Here is a 16,576-nt window from a genome sequence, read left to right as displayed (position 1 = left end):
CCCCCCCCCCCCCCCATGATATTTAGATGGGTTGTACATTGGGATAGTTGTGATTGCAAAAACATGTTAGTCAGTAGTGAATAATGTAGGTATTCACGTAAAAGAAAGAAATCCTCACCTCAAAATGTGATGTTTTTCCATAGCTGACTCACAGCATTGGTCAGATATTCTTAAGAAACGCAGACTGTGCATCAATACATACACAAGCTTATGCATTGATGCCTGAGAACTTAAAAGCACAAGATTTAAACAGAATTGTTGACACATTTTTGAGAGGACCTGGGAACTAGCAAAAAACAAACTGTACTAAAAATAAAACTTCCTTGGTAGAGTAACTTTAATTTTGACTCACTCTATGGGAAGTGCTCCTACATTATCATATCTGGTTGATGTTCATAAAGTTTTTTTTACCCACACAGAGCAATTGAAATGTCTTGAGAGCTATTAGTTATGCATTTCCAGACTGTTCTGAAAGCCTCTTGACAAGATGCAGCTGTTGATTCTAATATTTTTAGAATCAAAACCGACTTGACCACAATGGTGTTCCTCAGAGCCGCATAACGTGGTACCAAGTCAAGGGTTGTTTCCTCAAATCTTTAGCCGGAAACACAAACCAATACATGGAAGGTTTCTTACAACAGAAGCCCGGAGATATGAGGGGGCTAGCAGATAGTAATTAAGGCAGACTTGGTTCATGTGTGTTCTCTCTATGTCACCCTGGCGATATGTTTGGACAATTGCTCTATAGTCTCCCCTCGGCAAAGGAATTCTCCGTTTAGCGGGATTTCCTACCATTAGCCCGCGGTTTATTTAGTAGGTTTTATGGTTCATAACCAAACTAATTGATTTTATTCTATGCCTTTTGTTATTCTTCAATACCATTAACTTATAGGTAGGGTTGGGTACAGAAACCTGGTTCCACTATGGAACCGGTTCCTATGCAATCGGATCAGATTAGAACGCAGATTTTGGTTCTTCATTTCAGTTACACTTAATGTGTCAACTGAAACATTTTCCCTCTGTCGCTCCAAAATAGACGTAAAAATATCTCCCTTTCTCTGTAGTCTAGGGTTTTATTATATATTTAAGTACTTTAAAATGTTAATATTTTGTTAAATTTAAATAATTTTCAATTTAAAAAACTAGATAAAAGAACCCTAATGAAATGTCTGTGACCGTTGTGTCTACAGCCCCTTGACTTCCTTCCTCTGTGAGGCATTATGAGAGAGGTGTTTAGATGGGGTGTTATGTTTATTTATGTGTTATATGTTTATATTGTTATGTTTGACATCATATGTTGACAGGAAACACTCTCTACCAAATCATGCTGCAGTAATACCTTGGATAACGGGTCATAAACAATTTTTGGTTTAACAATTTTGGTTGCACAAATTAAAACTTTTGACTTGAGCGGATGGTAATCATTCCTTAACCAAATATTTGGTTTTGTAATCAAATGTAACTACTAATAGTGAAGAGATCCTTATTTATTTTTAGATACGTGCTACTACTGCAAAGTTAAAGTGAGCACAGTAAAACATAGTTGAAATCATCAAAACATTGCAATATAGTCTGTTTATTTACAATGGTGGTGTCCACGATCTGCTGATTTGTATGACGTCCTGTGATGTTCCTAAACCCCCCCAACAAAGTACAAGCAAACTTTGGTTTCTTTTAAATTGTTAATAGATCTCAACGTTTCCGACTGCACTTGAAGGCAACTTTATTTCATTGGAGAGGGAGAGAGAAAGAAAAGAAACAAGAAACAAGTTACACATAGCAAGTGCTTTGTTGTCGCAGGAAACATTCAGCTATTACACAAACTCCAATTACATTGGTTGTGTTCCGTTTTTACCCTCATAGTGTTTTAAAACGTTCTAGTGGCAGCGATAGAGGCAGTGATGTTTCCTGTTTACTGTACGGGATTTTCACACAAACTCAATCCATAGCTCACCGACAAGTGTTATCACCAGTTAAATGATTGGCCTCCGCAGCGTGTTGTGGGGTTGTTCTTTTACAGAAGGTAAGTCGGTCTCAACTTTTCGCCGCAGGCCCGCAGTGTGTTTTTGAGTGCCCCCCCTGCAGAAACCCCCGCCGCAGCCTAAACGCACCCCCATTCAAAATGAATGGAAAGACCTGCGTTTTTGCCGGATTGTTGGACGGCCAATGCAGGCTGTTTGAACGCAGCCTTAACAGCCAACTCTGCTGCTCTATAGCCTCCATTTTTATTTTTTTAAATTATTTTTTGGACACATGAAAGGGGGAAGAGAAGGGACATGACTGCTATACAAACTGAGCTAACATGGCCAAACATTATTGCCTCTTTCACCTTGTTTTTTGGGGCTTACACTCTTATTATATAAAGTGTGTTCCCATCTTATTACCAATTTCAAAATATGAGAACGCAGCTGTTTTTTAGCCAAATTGATCTAATAGTGTGCTTTCTGCTCAGTACCAGCCTCTAGTTAGTGAAGAAAACCGAATATTATCTAGCAGCTAAAGAAGAGCAATGAAAAGGACCTGAAAGGAGAGTAAATATTGGACTAACATTTATCTGTAAAATGTTGCAAATGTTTGCTACACATTAGGTTGCCTATATTGTTAGAAGATGATATGTTAGAGATGGATTTATGTATGACTTGTTTTAAGAGTTCCTCTGTGCCCAAAGTGGCTAAAGAAATCGAGTGAGTTTTAATATTGAAACATTACATTGTTGCTAACATGTATGCCGCGCTTGTCAGCATTTCCACATGAAAATGTCTTGTTCAGCCTCAACTCTCATGGGTTGAAAGGATTCAGGCTTTGTGGACATTCTGAATTGTGATCAGATGTTTCCAACAATGGCATGAATGAGTAGGCCTGTAATTTTTTCCAGTTGTTGTAGAAACACTAAAACATGGACAGTATAATGATGTCATGAAGTTAATGATCAGATGTAATTTCTTTTGGTTTCAGTCCCATTAGTCATACATTGCAAAGCTCGTGAATTAACACATTATGTGTGTGAGATTCCTATCTTTTTGTTTCTTCATAATCTTGATTTGTAATATTTTTAGTTGTTGCTCAGTCACTCAGTTTAAATGACTATAGAGTAAATGATCATCCTTGGAAAGTAAAGCCTTGAAGCTGTCTAATTGTATTTCTTTAGAGATTCTCAGGGTGGGGCTGTGCCAAAGAAAAGCTATTCATGTCATTGTCTGTTGCCCAGAAAACCACATGTTGCTCCCTCATGAATTCTCTTCAAAATGTCTTAAGACAGAAGACTAAACACAGTTAATCAAGGTGGATTTTGAATGACCTGAAACAATGATTGGGTTAAATATTCGGATGGTTGCCAGACACAGAAAAAGAATTTAAACTTGTTGATACTCTTGGATGCCCAAGCCTGTCTAAGAAGACCTGGTGTACTCACTGGGATAAATGTGTAGACCTTTAACTGTATTAATTTGAAATGGCCTAATAAGTTATTCCAGATGCATGAAGATAAAAGTTCAGCCCTTGTAAACTGACACATTATTTAAAGTGTACCATGACCACAAACCAATGTGAGTCAAATAACAAACTGAGGCCTAACAAAGACCCATCACTAGTGCTCAGCACTTATTGAGACAATGAACCAGACCTCAATTAAAGATGAATGTGGGGAATGTGAAGAATTCCCAGCACGCAAGAATGCATCCCTGCTCATAGGGGGGTTGAACCGATTCTTTGAATGAACAATTCTGGTGAAATATGGAGCAAGATCATCAATCATCAAGCCTATCCTGAGGAAAAACTTGTGCACACATGACTGTTCATGTCAGCTTCGTCTTTGTCTTTGATATCTTTGTTTGACCCCGAATGTAGCTTGAAATTAGTGAATATGAATATCTGTGTATTGATTTGTTACATTTTGTTTTACGAAGTTAGGAAAGCAATGTTTAAGGCAGGCCTGACGTTGACTAACACATAAAGAATGATCCCAGTCACTTCCACGCAGTGAGGCATATAGACTGGTGTCAGATTAGTACTCCGGATCGGCCAATACTCAAAGCCCAGGTATCGGTATCAGACTGGGGACTGAAAAAGTCGGATCTTCCATCCCTATTCTAGTTTATTCTCATATCTGTCAGGCTTAAGTTGAGGATGTGATGCTAAAGGTACTGCCATAATGAAACCATCACATCTAAAAACATTGTAAGTAAAATTATTTTGCTGTGTACAGTCAAATGTTTTACTTCAATTAAATTTAGTAAAAGTATCAGGTCATAACAAGAGTTATCTCAAGACACTTTACAGATAGAGGAGGTCTAGACCACACTATAATTTACAAAAAACAACAATTCCAATAATTCCAAACTTCATTATTTTTTATAGGCATGGGATAAAGAATTGCTGCTCCTATGTGGAGATCACTTAGTGGCTGTACTGTTGATCTTTGGATGGAAAAAAAAGGTAACATATTTTGCAATGTGCCAAGGTTACAACATACCACTGTGCTTTATGCAACAATACCACAAAAATGCAAATACTGGAAGTTAGGTTTAGCTGTTGTATTTCACTTGTTCTGCAGAAAACGTCAGCAAGACACTTGGAAGTGTTGTTAATCTTCAGCTTCTTTTAACTTTGAGAGACATGAAGCCCAAGGAAGTTTTTTAATACTAAACTATTTTTAGATCAGCATTTGATGAGGCCTTGAACAGTCATTTCAATCAACCACTTACTTAATCCTTTACGAACGGAAACCAATGTGTTCGTTAACTGAAGTGCTTACAGGCATACAAAAGAATATGTTTCCTGTTACCTGGTACTCAAGCTTCCCGCAATTTGTCAAGGGAAATGATTTCATGCTGCTCACCATCTAATTCCGTCATCTTGGCAACAACGCAAGGACGGCAGAGTCCGAAATGTTTGAATAGTCTTTATGAATAAGCAACATCTTGTCTTTGCTGTTGTGTTATGGATTTACACAGCACCTGCAGTCCAATGTTTTTTCTCATCTGCAAGATCAAAATTTGTCAGGATAGGAGGACCCATAGGAGTGATGAATTGATGAGGAAGTGCAGGGAGCCAAGTCAGGAAGACTGGGCAGCTGTCGGCTCCACTCGGGAGGAGTGTGAGCTGGTAAAGGGAAACCCCCTCTCTCTTGTCAATGAAGTGTTCATGACTGCAGACCATCACAAAGGATACAAGGCACTAGGGCTGTTGCTTTTTCTAAAATTATCAAGTTTGAATGATTGCATAACAAACATAATTACAATTAGTTGTAATTGATATTTCACATAATGTCCCATTTAGCCTTATAATAACTATGTTATATTTTATAAAGTTGGCAAACAGTCTTACCTTTATCCAGTGCGTAACTTGGAATTAAAAAAGGTGCCAGCGCTCTAAACCAGAATCTTCCGTACGATGCACCTGCTGTCTTTGAAGGCACAGATAATGTGCAGGTAAAGTATTGATATGAGAATATAAATTACTAATGGGTTATATGACAGACTTATTGTCATTCAAGCACGCATTATGCAAAAATTACATGTATGGACTATGAACTTCCCTTGTATATCAAACTATTAAGTTTTGTCCCGTGTTTAAATGGTATTTTAGATATTTCAAATATAGTCCCACTATGCACTGAAAGATGTAGACCAATTTAAAAGTGACAAATGGGTTCATGGGCCTTTTTAAATAACTTGATTGGATGCCTGTGTGTGATGTTTCCCCTTCGTCCCCAACCCTCAGTAAAAGCCTTCTCTTTATATCTCTTTACCTTTTATCAATCCTCCTTCTTCAGCTCATCTATAACAAGCCTTGTATTGACTCACTCCTCTTTTAAAAGAAGGATTCACACAGATAAGTGCCACTCCCCAGTAACACTGTATGAGCTGCTAAGCTCCTGAAACATGAGATAGATCGTTGTGACCACGACTAAGCCATTTGATTTATGACTTTCATCGCCTTGGACATCCCATGTTTACCTACTTCCTGAACCAAATGAATAAACCGTGTTAGACACTCCTCGACAGATGCACGATAAAGGTGTTGACCTTCAGTGCGACCCCTCTGAGTCATTATTAGTCAGAAAGCCATTTGATATCTGAGAATGCAGCACTTGCTGCTTCTGAGACTATTGATCAAGAGTAGCTAATGGAGTGCTGTGTCATCAAATTGCATGGGCATGTCTCATCAGATTGAGTACAAAGTCCCTTAGAGTGGGAATCGTAGTTGCACTTTGAGGAACTAAACCTCTGTGCAGAGTAGCGTACAGTTTATTTGTAGGACGTTGCTAAGGGCAGCAGTGATGACGCTTGCCAGAATTTTGCCATCATAGATCTTAGTGCTCACCATGACCAACAAAGCATTGTGTCAAAACTACCCAACATGTGAAAGGCAGGCTGTGTCTTGGCAGGCTTGAGGCTTTCAGAGCACCCTTTCTTCTCCCAGTAGAGCAATGGGCTGCTGTCAACAAAGCCGTGTCTGTTCTTAAGGAGCAGCCACTTTATCAAGCTACTTCACAACACAGGGTTTCCACACTGCGTTCTTGGATGGTAAAAGGAGTGACAGTGTTTCCACTCTAGACATAAATGGTAAATTTAACTGACAGCTTGGAAGCAGATGGCACTAAATCAATGAAAGGTTTTAAAAAGAAGGTGGAAGCGTACAACTCCCCTAAAGTGGTTTGCTAGAATCTATTCACGGAACAGGATATTTGTGTTGTGGTTTGGCCTGTGAGTGGACTCTGATTAAGAATGAGTTGATCCTGGACACTTTTTACGTCATCTTTTCCTCTCTCCCCTATGTTTTCTGTCGTCTCTATCATTTACCAAACTAATGTCGAGCTTGGTCAGTGTTAATACCAGTATGTCATCCAAAATTTAGAGTAAGGCGCACAGGGGACATAGGCCAGGCATCATGAACTGCTTGACAACAACAGTTCTAAACCCAGGTCACAGTTCTATTTTTGCTGCAAATTCTTTGGATCGCTTTTTGCTGCAGACTGTTTTTTGAACTTCAGACTGTAGGAAGAGGCTCCACAGGGAGGAGGAAAAGGAAGACAGTGATGACCTGTTGAATACAGTACTGAGAGCCTTAACTCGCATGATGCTTTAGGGAGAATATGACTCAGTACTCGTTAAATGCAGCGTGCATTCAGCTTTTGGCCTCCACGTTGTTGGCCTATGGTGTAGTCTGTCTTCTCTTTTGTTCAGTTTAGGTCATGTCTAAACCTGACTTGATCTCATGTAAATCTTAGTGTTGTAACAATTCTATTCTGAGATGACTTAAGCTTTTTCAAGTGTCCTAAAAAGTTAAGATTAGATTAGATAATACTTTATTCATCCCACAGCGGGGAAATTCCTTTGCTACAGAAGCATTCTCAACAATAAGAGCAAAAAAAAAAACTAGCTTTAGAATTGAATTTGTAATTTATGGCCACAAGTAGATATTTTCACTATAAAATGTATGTTTTCACCATGGTTTTGCTGGTACATAAACTGGTGTGTTGTCATGATCATATCTATGATGTAGCTTTACATCCATTATTAGATAAGATACACTTTATAGTCCTGTAGAAAATTTGCACCCAGATGCTGCCTGGAAGCAGGTTTCCTAAAGACAGACACAAATATTCAAATGATTACCAAAAAGTGCAGAAAATTGCAAATAGGTTGAAATAAGTATTGACAACACTCTTGGTTTGTGTATGAGAACTCTCAAGGCAGGAGAGTTCACTTTCTTAAAGGTTCTGGTTCTGTAGTGTTGGCAAAGGTGTGAGGCTTTTGTGTTACTTCCTCCTCCTTCACGTATGTTTATTATTCTGTCAGTGCCCTATTATCCTGGTCTGTAGCCCTGCTGCCCTTTAGTTGAACGGGGCAGAGCAGTTTTAGTTGTTGTGGCTTTTGTTCAGAGCGACTCATTGCTGGAATGTCAGGATGGCATTACACTGTCACTCCTCTGAGATGGACAGCCTCTACTAAGCTCCACTTTTAGTTTGGCATAACCTTTTGACCCTAATTAAAACCCCTCTGTTACTCCAAGTCGCTCTGGTCCTGTAAAAAAAGAGAGTGAGGAGATAACGTCTGCTCTGCTCCATTACAGCCGCCACATAAACCAACTAGAATGACCCTGCAACTGCCTGTAGTCAGACACACTGAAAAGCTTGTTTTTTGATTGATCTTTTTGTTTTTTTGAATAATCCAAATATGATTTATTCTATGAAATATCTATAATTTGTGCCAAAACAGTGTCATTAATAATTCCAAGACCCCAGGGTTTCCTCTTTGAATTGCTTGATTTGTCGGCAAAGTTTAGCAAAGTGAAACATGTTCAAAATATTGCTAAATTATATGTGTGACAGTGAGGTAATCACTCATGCAGTTTAAAAATGTATTTGTTAAAAGAATAGGAATAATGTAAGAACTAAACAAAAAGATTTAACTTCTCCAACTAGAGCAGGGATGCAGCTCATTTAATTCAGCCCGTGTGATCCGTGACGTCCCCCGTTATGAATGCATGTGATGTCTCGCGCACGGCAGCTCGACGTGGGTAAGTTGTGTCTTCCTACAGAGCTGAGGTCATGATGGGGGAGGTGAGTCATTTTGGCATTTGAGGGAGAGGCAACGTTCAGCTGCTATACACATTATAACTGTGCCGAGGCCTGGCGTCCCCCCAGCAGCTGCCTTGTTGAAATAATGGCTCGCTCGACAAGTAACATCATTCTAGAAATCTATGTGATTAAAGACAGAACTCCCTTAGGGGGAAAGTTGTGGTAACAGAGTTTTTACTCACTAGATGACATATATACTGTGTGTGTGTGTCTCTGTGTGTGTCCCATATACTGTATATATTGACATTGATGTAAAAAATGTGCGCTCAAGTTGCATAAAAACTTGAGGAGTGGATTTAAAATTGTAATATTACTGAGCCACCACTACTGTGCCAATACTTGAGTGCTGAAGTGTTGACTGATACCAAATCCTCATGACTGATAATGAACATCAGGGCTGGGGTGGGGGGTGATTCCTGTCTGTGACCACCCTTGGTGTCACCTTTACAAGTTTCTCAGGACGAACATGTAGCATCTTCCACTCCTTCCAAGCATTACTTATTCTATAATTCCATCTGTTAAACAGATTTTAGGTTTAGTTATAACCCAGTGGTTTAAATTCTGCTCGTCATATTTGTAACTGTGGTCATGACAACGGCCCCAATATGAGAAGACAATCGATAAGATGGGGTCAAAGAATTCCAACAAACCCATGTGTTTCTCTTATACCATAGCCATGTGCCTAAGATAAACAAAAAGCTGTGCTGCCCATGATTGAATTAGAATCACAAGAGCACAAGTGTGAAGCATCAGTTCTGAACAGAGACTACAGTTTAACCCTGTGCACTGATTTAGAATGGTGGTCAGGCTGTCTGACATCTGAACTATATTTGAGTTGAAACTGACACTGCCCAAACAACCAGAAACAATTATTTCCTGTGGCGAAAATATACTGTCAATTTTCATCTGTATTGTTAGCAATGCACTAATTAGGCATCTAAGGAATTAAAATGTGGTTAACGATGTCTGTTAGACATCATGAAAAGCCTGAAACAAGTAAAAACAATCAAACTAATAATGTAATATTACTGCATTCAACTGAAATCAGCACGTCTTGGTTGCACATTTAGCCATGATATACAGCAGGTGATCACAATGTTCTGAAATCACATCAAGACAAAAAATCACTAATGTATGCAAGGATAATCTTATATTTATCTAAAACCATTTACAGTAATTACTGCAGTGGTATGAACACTTTTGGGCTGTCATGGGGTTACCATGTTATTCATCTGAGTAACCTGCCTCAATTTCCTCCTCCAGTCCAAGAAAGTGACTGTGGGTGTTAGAACTGCAACGATTAATCAATTGTGTGTAAACTTCTAAATTCATTGATTATCAAAATGATAGGCAATTAGTCAATCAGAGTAATTTTTCTTTAAGACAAAAGTCAAAATTCTTTGATTCCAGCTTGGTAAATTTGAATATGTTCTAGTCTCTTCTCCCTTCTGTGACAGTAAACTGAAATTCTTTGAGTTGCGGACAAAACAAGACATTTGAGGATGTCAACTTGGGCGTTTGGGAAACACTGATCCACATCTTTCACCATTTTCTGAAGTTTTGTAGACCATCAACTAATCGATTGAGAAAATATTCAACACATTAATCGACAATGAAAATAATCGTTAGTTGCAGTCCTACAGGGTGTACGGCATCTGTGGTGACGCTGTAATGGACCAATGTCCTGCACAGTGGGTGCGATCCTTTTTTTTTTTTTTTTTTTAAGAGCATATGACAAGTCTGTGAAGTTGATTTGAAACTAACTGGATAAGTCAAATTGAGCACCTGCTGTAGACCAATATGTTTTGTTAATTTGACGGCATGAATTATGACATAAGAATTAGGTTCTGAATCAACAATTAATACAAAATGTATTATCCTCTGCTTTTAAACTAGAAGAACTGGGTGGCAAATTCCATGTTGTGCACACAAATGGCATCTCATGTCTTTGCTTAGAAATGTCTGTCATATGTCTTAGAAGTTTTGCATTACCTCTTCTTCTTTATTTACCTTTTTTAAGGTGGGGAAGGAGACTGTACAAACCACAGAGGACCAGATCATGAAAAGGGACATGTCACCAGCATTTATCAAGTAAGCATGGACTGATCTCTTTGCATACCTCAATTTCATACAGTAACAACCTTTCAAAAATGTATTTAGATTAAATTGTTCTCTCTCTAGAGTATGTGGAACCCACTAGCCTCTCTCTGGCTCTCTTTTCCCTCTTATCTGTTGCAGTAATGGCTGGTTGTGCCCAAGCAAAGGTCAGACACGGCATGTTAAGTGCCTCAGAATCTTGCCCTGGTGTAACAAAAATACTTTTTTGCCTAGGGAGGAGTTCCTTGCCCTAAAGGCGAAGGGCCACAAACTCATACATATGCTCATACATAAGAGCCTCTGCTGCTGCTGGGGCTTTTGGTTTATGGTTTATGTTAAAACATGAAAAACACACACAAAAAGTTTATACATTAATGTAGAAAAAGAGAAAGGCACATGCTGTCTTTCACCACTGCTCCTTATTACATCAGAGACTACAGTCAAGGTAGGGAGTAGCGGGAGGTCAGGGATGAAATGCATTGGCAAGCTCAGGTCGTCAGGCTCAACACATTTGGCGCCTCAAAGTCACATCGTCACCCTGGTGCCATCCATCAGCACATGTGCTGGAATGTGTCTCCGTCACTAAATATAGTGTCTGTCGGGGGTCTGTTAATGCATGGCTGTTTCTCGCTAGTGCACGCTGAAGGACACTGCTGGCTGGCTCTGCAAAGATATACACAGGCACACGATCACGTCTGCCTTGATGTCATGCATATACATTAGCCTTCATCTTGCAGGAGACTTGCTCTTTCAGAAGAATGGAAACTAAACTCTTGTTTGGCCTCTTTGCAACTCCTAAAATGTGGGAAATTGCAATAATGATCTCTTGTTACCACGGTAACATTTGGCCTGTAGGCAGAAGAAGGAAAGCACTTATACCATGGGAACTAGTGTCACTCCTTGGCTTGTTGCCTGTCTCTATGTGCAATATGGCTGTTATGATACAAAGCAGGTGGCATGATGATGAATCAAAGGGTGGAGCATGCAGTTTCTTCTGCTCTGGAGTGCCCTGCGTGCATTGCAGCCAGGAAGCAACTATCAATCATTTACATTTCTGCGGAAACGGAGATTAAATTGGGCCGGAGCCATCCAGAGTGGAGCACCGCCTCCTGAGGTCCAAATCCCATCCTGTGAGAACAAGCTAACATTTCTGTCACCAAGCAGAGATACTCATGCTGCAGAAGTCAAAGACAAGTCAAATTTAGTTATATAGCCCAAAATCACAAATTGCTTAATAGGGCATTACAATCTGTACAACAATTATTTTTTTCTTACTCCCTGGACCAATGAAACAGTTGGTCTTAATTTTATACCAGCCCCCAACTTGTTTCCCCCACATCCCACTCACCCAAGAATTAACAATGAAATGAAATGTCCTGTCCCTTCACATATTCATTAGGCTTTTTGACAAAAAAAATCTTCTTGAGCTTTAAGCTCTCAACAAATGGTTCCAAGATCAGGACAGTGACAAGTTTACTCTGTGAAAACATTGTTTTTATGTTTCAGTAATTCCATAAATAAATCCCTTTTTAAAAGAATCCTGAAGATATCACTGAAAGTACCTAAAGCTGGAGGAGACATTTTCTTAGTTTAAACCTTACAATATCCATTTTAAGTATGTGAAAGTTTGTTTACACAATTTCCTACTAGCACTCACTAACAAAGTTCAATTGAGATATCTAATAATTAGTGTTTTCATACATGCTGTGCTGTAGCTTGTCGTTAGCAGTATTGTGTACACAAGCGCCTAATTACACAAGTACTTGTAATGTAGGAAGGAAACTACCAACCAAAGTGTTAGGATGAGTAGGATAAGAGTAAGCTGTTTCTGACATTTTGTCACTTTTTCAATGTTGCGGATTCTTTTTTTGTTTTTGACAGTTTTTTTAATATATTTATTATAAATATATATAAAAAAGATAACTCAAAACGGGTAAAATTTGACCCAAGGACAACTTGAGGGTTAATATTTTGCAAGTGGATTTTTCAGTTCTGAGTTCAATTCTTTTGAGTTGAAATGTAAACATTTTTGTCATGTCTTGGATACATTTGATTAAACGCTGCATCAGTTACAGTCAAATCTAATCAGGTTAGAGTAATGGTAATCCCAAAATTACAATTAAATTAAATGTATAAAGAATTGTTAGGCTTTGACTGTAGGTGTAGAAAAGAGTACCCCGTCCTTTCCTAATTCCCAATTGAACTCCTTTATGGAATACGAAAAAACCCATTTCATCTGGGATTTAGACTCCATCGGCTCTCACATTAGTATTTGCTTAAAAATGTGATAGAAGAAGTTGAAAATCATGCGTAGACAGAAGTCACTGTGTGTTATGGCTAGCTGTATCCCAAAGCTTCCATTTGTTTTTGCTATAGGCAATTTGCTGTTTTCAAGTCAATCTGGCTTCTGAAGGGCTTCGTATTGAATCATCAGCATGACTTGTTTTGAGGATTTATGTTTTATTTTTTTAACCGGTCTTAAAATTCAGTGTCTTCTGCTTTCCACAGAGTGGAGAATGCGTGCACTAAACTGGTGCAGGCTGCCTCCATGTTGAAAGCTGATCCATACTCCGTTCCTGCTCGGGATTATCTCATCGATGGCTCCCGCGGCATCCTCTCTGGGACCTCTGACCTGCTCCTGACCTTTGACGAGGCTGAGGTATTCATATATTTATTCGCTCATTCAATCTTTATGTTATTTGATGAATCTGTAAACCAGCATAAGTATGTTCGCTGAACATGAAGTTCAGAATGCTGATTTTGTTACAGGAAACCACCATCAAATCAGGTGACACCAGGGCCAGACGGTCATTTTCAGCCCTGGAGTTTCATGCCAGACAAAGAAATGAGATTCAGCCTTAGACCGGCCCATTTTACAGGCTTGCAATTCAGTGTTATTTTATAAAATATCATAATCTCCAATTTTAAAAAAATACAGTTAGTGTTACACAATGTAGATTTATTGTAAACAGTTAACATCTTTACAACAACACAATGATGTTCAACAATACCAGAATCGATTTTCTGTGCAACAAAGTGGTTACAGATACCCAAACCTTGAAATTAAATAAGAGTAAATATAAATTTGTATAATATTCTTTAGTACTTTTATCTTATTACTTTTCAGTCGTAGGTTTTGTACATTTACTATCCTACTTTTGATGATAAAAGAGATAATGGATCACTAGTAGCATTTTGGCCTGGAAAGGGATTATATTGTAACTAATCTGATCATGTTCACTTGTTCACACACTGTGGGGCAACAGCTTACCTCTGCCTTCCACACTACTTGCAAACGGCTCTGCTTCTGACACAAAACAGATTTTTATTATTAAATGTTTTCATTCTCAGATCAAATCTCTCTTTTTTTATAAAGCAGCTCATGGCTGGTGGTTACTGGCTTGGTACTGGCTCATCATTGTCTCAATTAGCTGCAAATTGGACTAGTGGCTGCTGCTGGTTTGCAGGCAACGTTATAGTATGATTTGCACGGCCGCTAGCATCTTCCACTGCCCCCACTAGCTTAGCTTTCCTGTCATATCGTCTTCATTTAGTGTTTCACTCTCACTTGTTTTTAGTTTAGTAGAGCAAATCTGGCCGCGTCACTTTCTAGAACTTCCCAATTTTTAATTGTTGCCTTTTCAGTGCCATTTTGCTCGCATGTTGCGGCCGCATCCATCAGCACCACTGACTGAACTGTACAAGGTCACCATTTGTTTGGTTTTTTATTTAGCAAGGTCCCGCCGTCAGAGTCCAAACATAATTTATAGTTACGTCGTAATAACCAGACTTCACTCTACAAATAGGATGCCTGAATATAGAGAATGGTGGACTACAAGAAAAAAATTAAAAACAGTGGGCTGCAAGTGCAGGCAGCCTAGGGACAGCATTCATGATATATTTCAACCATGATTTTAACCCAGTATGATGACTGAACACCACCGGCCCTCGTGACCAAAAAACCAGACCGGCCCATCGGTAATTATCCCGGTGCTCCCAATTAGCCAATCTGGGCCTGGGTGACACAAGAAGATATCAACGGTTTTAGCGGTTTGATGTATTCTACCACAACTCATCCATGTAGTGATTTCCTACATTCTTGCAGATGTGGTTGTGCCACAAACTTCAGAAACATCTGTACAATTGCTCTGTAGTTCTCCCAGTGCATTATTAAGCATTAGTGCAAAATGGTGGATGCTTACACGTGCTTTGACTTGCGTGGAGTTTTCAGATGATGTTATAGATGACTGAAAATACATCAATATGGCATTGTTTCTTCTGTGCTTGGCCGGTTATAAACAGGAACCAGAAAAGCAGAGTTTGTGATAAGCTGATTGCAACCAGATATTTAAACACCAAACCAGCAATTACATGCATGAAAGTCGGCTTCAAAACATGTGCTAATCCAAGCTTGAACAACTTCAAATTGAATTAAATGTATTTTATTCAATTTTTGGAATTTAATAATGATATCGTTTACTTACATTTACATTTGCTTTTGCGGTTTATCTTTCTTTGACAATAAAGTTAGTTTTTTAAATGTTCTCTTAGATACCCCCGGCATATCATCATATCTTATCTCTTTAATAACTATCTGTGGTTCTGTGCTTACTTGTTTGTTAAAACATAAATATCAGCTGTTGTTATCTTATATTTATTATTCTTAAATAATAAGATATCAGCCTAGAAATCCACCATTGGTCAGGCTGTAACAGATACTGTATATCCAGCAACACAAGTTAGAAATGGACAGACCGTAGCTAATGTAGCTTGTAACTATGTTAAGGTTATACCATTGATTTTCATGGAGCAGAAGCTGATCTGAAATGGCTTTAGTCTCTTTTTAATGGATACTTGATCATGGCAGAGGCCTACTGTTACTGGCTCTTCTGGTATAAGGAAAGTAGCCATCTTGCAGTGCAAGAATAGAGTAGTGTAAAGCTTATAAAAAAAGACAGAGGTAGATAAATATACCGCACGTCTTTGAAATTCTCCATATTTCTTACACAAGCACTTACTTAATCTTGAACAAGGCAGGATTATCATCTTTCTGGCCCATCCTTTTTTCCTCTCAGGGATGGAGAGTAAAATAAAAAAAGTTGCAGATCAGCTTTCTGGGAGCAGACGTCAGGCGTCCCAGCGCTGTCTGCAGCAGTCAGCAGGAGTCATCAGTCAGTGGTGCCATCATGTTTTCCAATGCAGCTCAGGGATGGCTCTGTAGTGTGGAGTGGTGACTCCAGCAGTCCACATAAAGCTGGAGTGAAGCAGGACAAAGAGGCTGGAATGTCAGTAGGCAGCATTATCAGAGTGTAATTAGAGAGAATGGGAATGGGAGGAGGGACGGGTGTTTTTTTGCACTTAATCACTTTTCTTTGTGAATAAAACTTTTTGAATTAGCTTTGCTTATCTTGTCATTATCGTAGGTCCGCAAAATAATCCGTGTGTGCAAAGGAATCCTGGAGTACCTGACAGTGGCAGAGGTGGTGGAGTCTATGGAGGACTTGATCACATACACAAAGAACCTGGGACCAGGTCAGTCTGCTGATACAGTAGTGGTGAGATTACTGTGCTGTAGTCTTGTCTTGACAGTATCTCAGAGATTTTGCTCTCTTGGTTGACAGATTCAGGGTGTTTATTTGCTGGAGTTGACATTTAGTTTTTTTGCTATGTTGGCAAGTTATTTGTGTTTGTTGCAGTGCTGAAAATACTGAACTCAAATTCTCTACTCAAATAAAAGCACTTCATTGCAATCTCATTAGAGGTAAACACCTTGTATTCAAAGTTTTACTGAAGTAAACTCACTTTTGTGTTAGAAGTACAACATTTCCATCTGACATGTCTTGGTAATGATAACACACCATTACATTAAAAACAATAGAGTAAAATATACTTAGT

At 38.9% G+C, this 16,576-nt stretch overlaps 1 protein-coding gene across 2 annotated transcripts in view; it reads left to right on the top strand.

The window, feature by feature from the left end:
• The window catches only part of LOC117936874 (vinculin), a 28,303-nt gene that overhangs the window by 1,247 nt on the left and 10,480 nt on the right, over positions 1-16,576 (top strand). For both annotated transcript variants that reach the window (XM_034860344.1, XM_034860343.1), the window contains exons 2-4: positions 10,605-10,675; positions 13,190-13,340; positions 16,105-16,213. In XM_034860344.1, coding sequence (XP_034716235.1) covers positions 10,605-10,675; positions 13,190-13,340; positions 16,105-16,213 — 331 coding nt within the window. The remainder of the gene's footprint in view (positions 1-10,604; positions 10,676-13,189; positions 13,341-16,104; positions 16,214-16,576) is intronic.

The sequence above is a fragment of the Etheostoma cragini genome, chromosome 21 (assembly GCF_013103735.1).
Source record: "Etheostoma cragini isolate CJK2018 chromosome 21, CSU_Ecrag_1.0, whole genome shotgun sequence".
Lineage (NCBI taxonomy): Eukaryota > Metazoa > Chordata > Actinopteri > Perciformes > Percidae > Etheostoma > Etheostoma cragini.
Note: the sequence above shows the minus strand (reverse complement) of the source record. Positions and strands in the feature narration are given on the sequence as shown.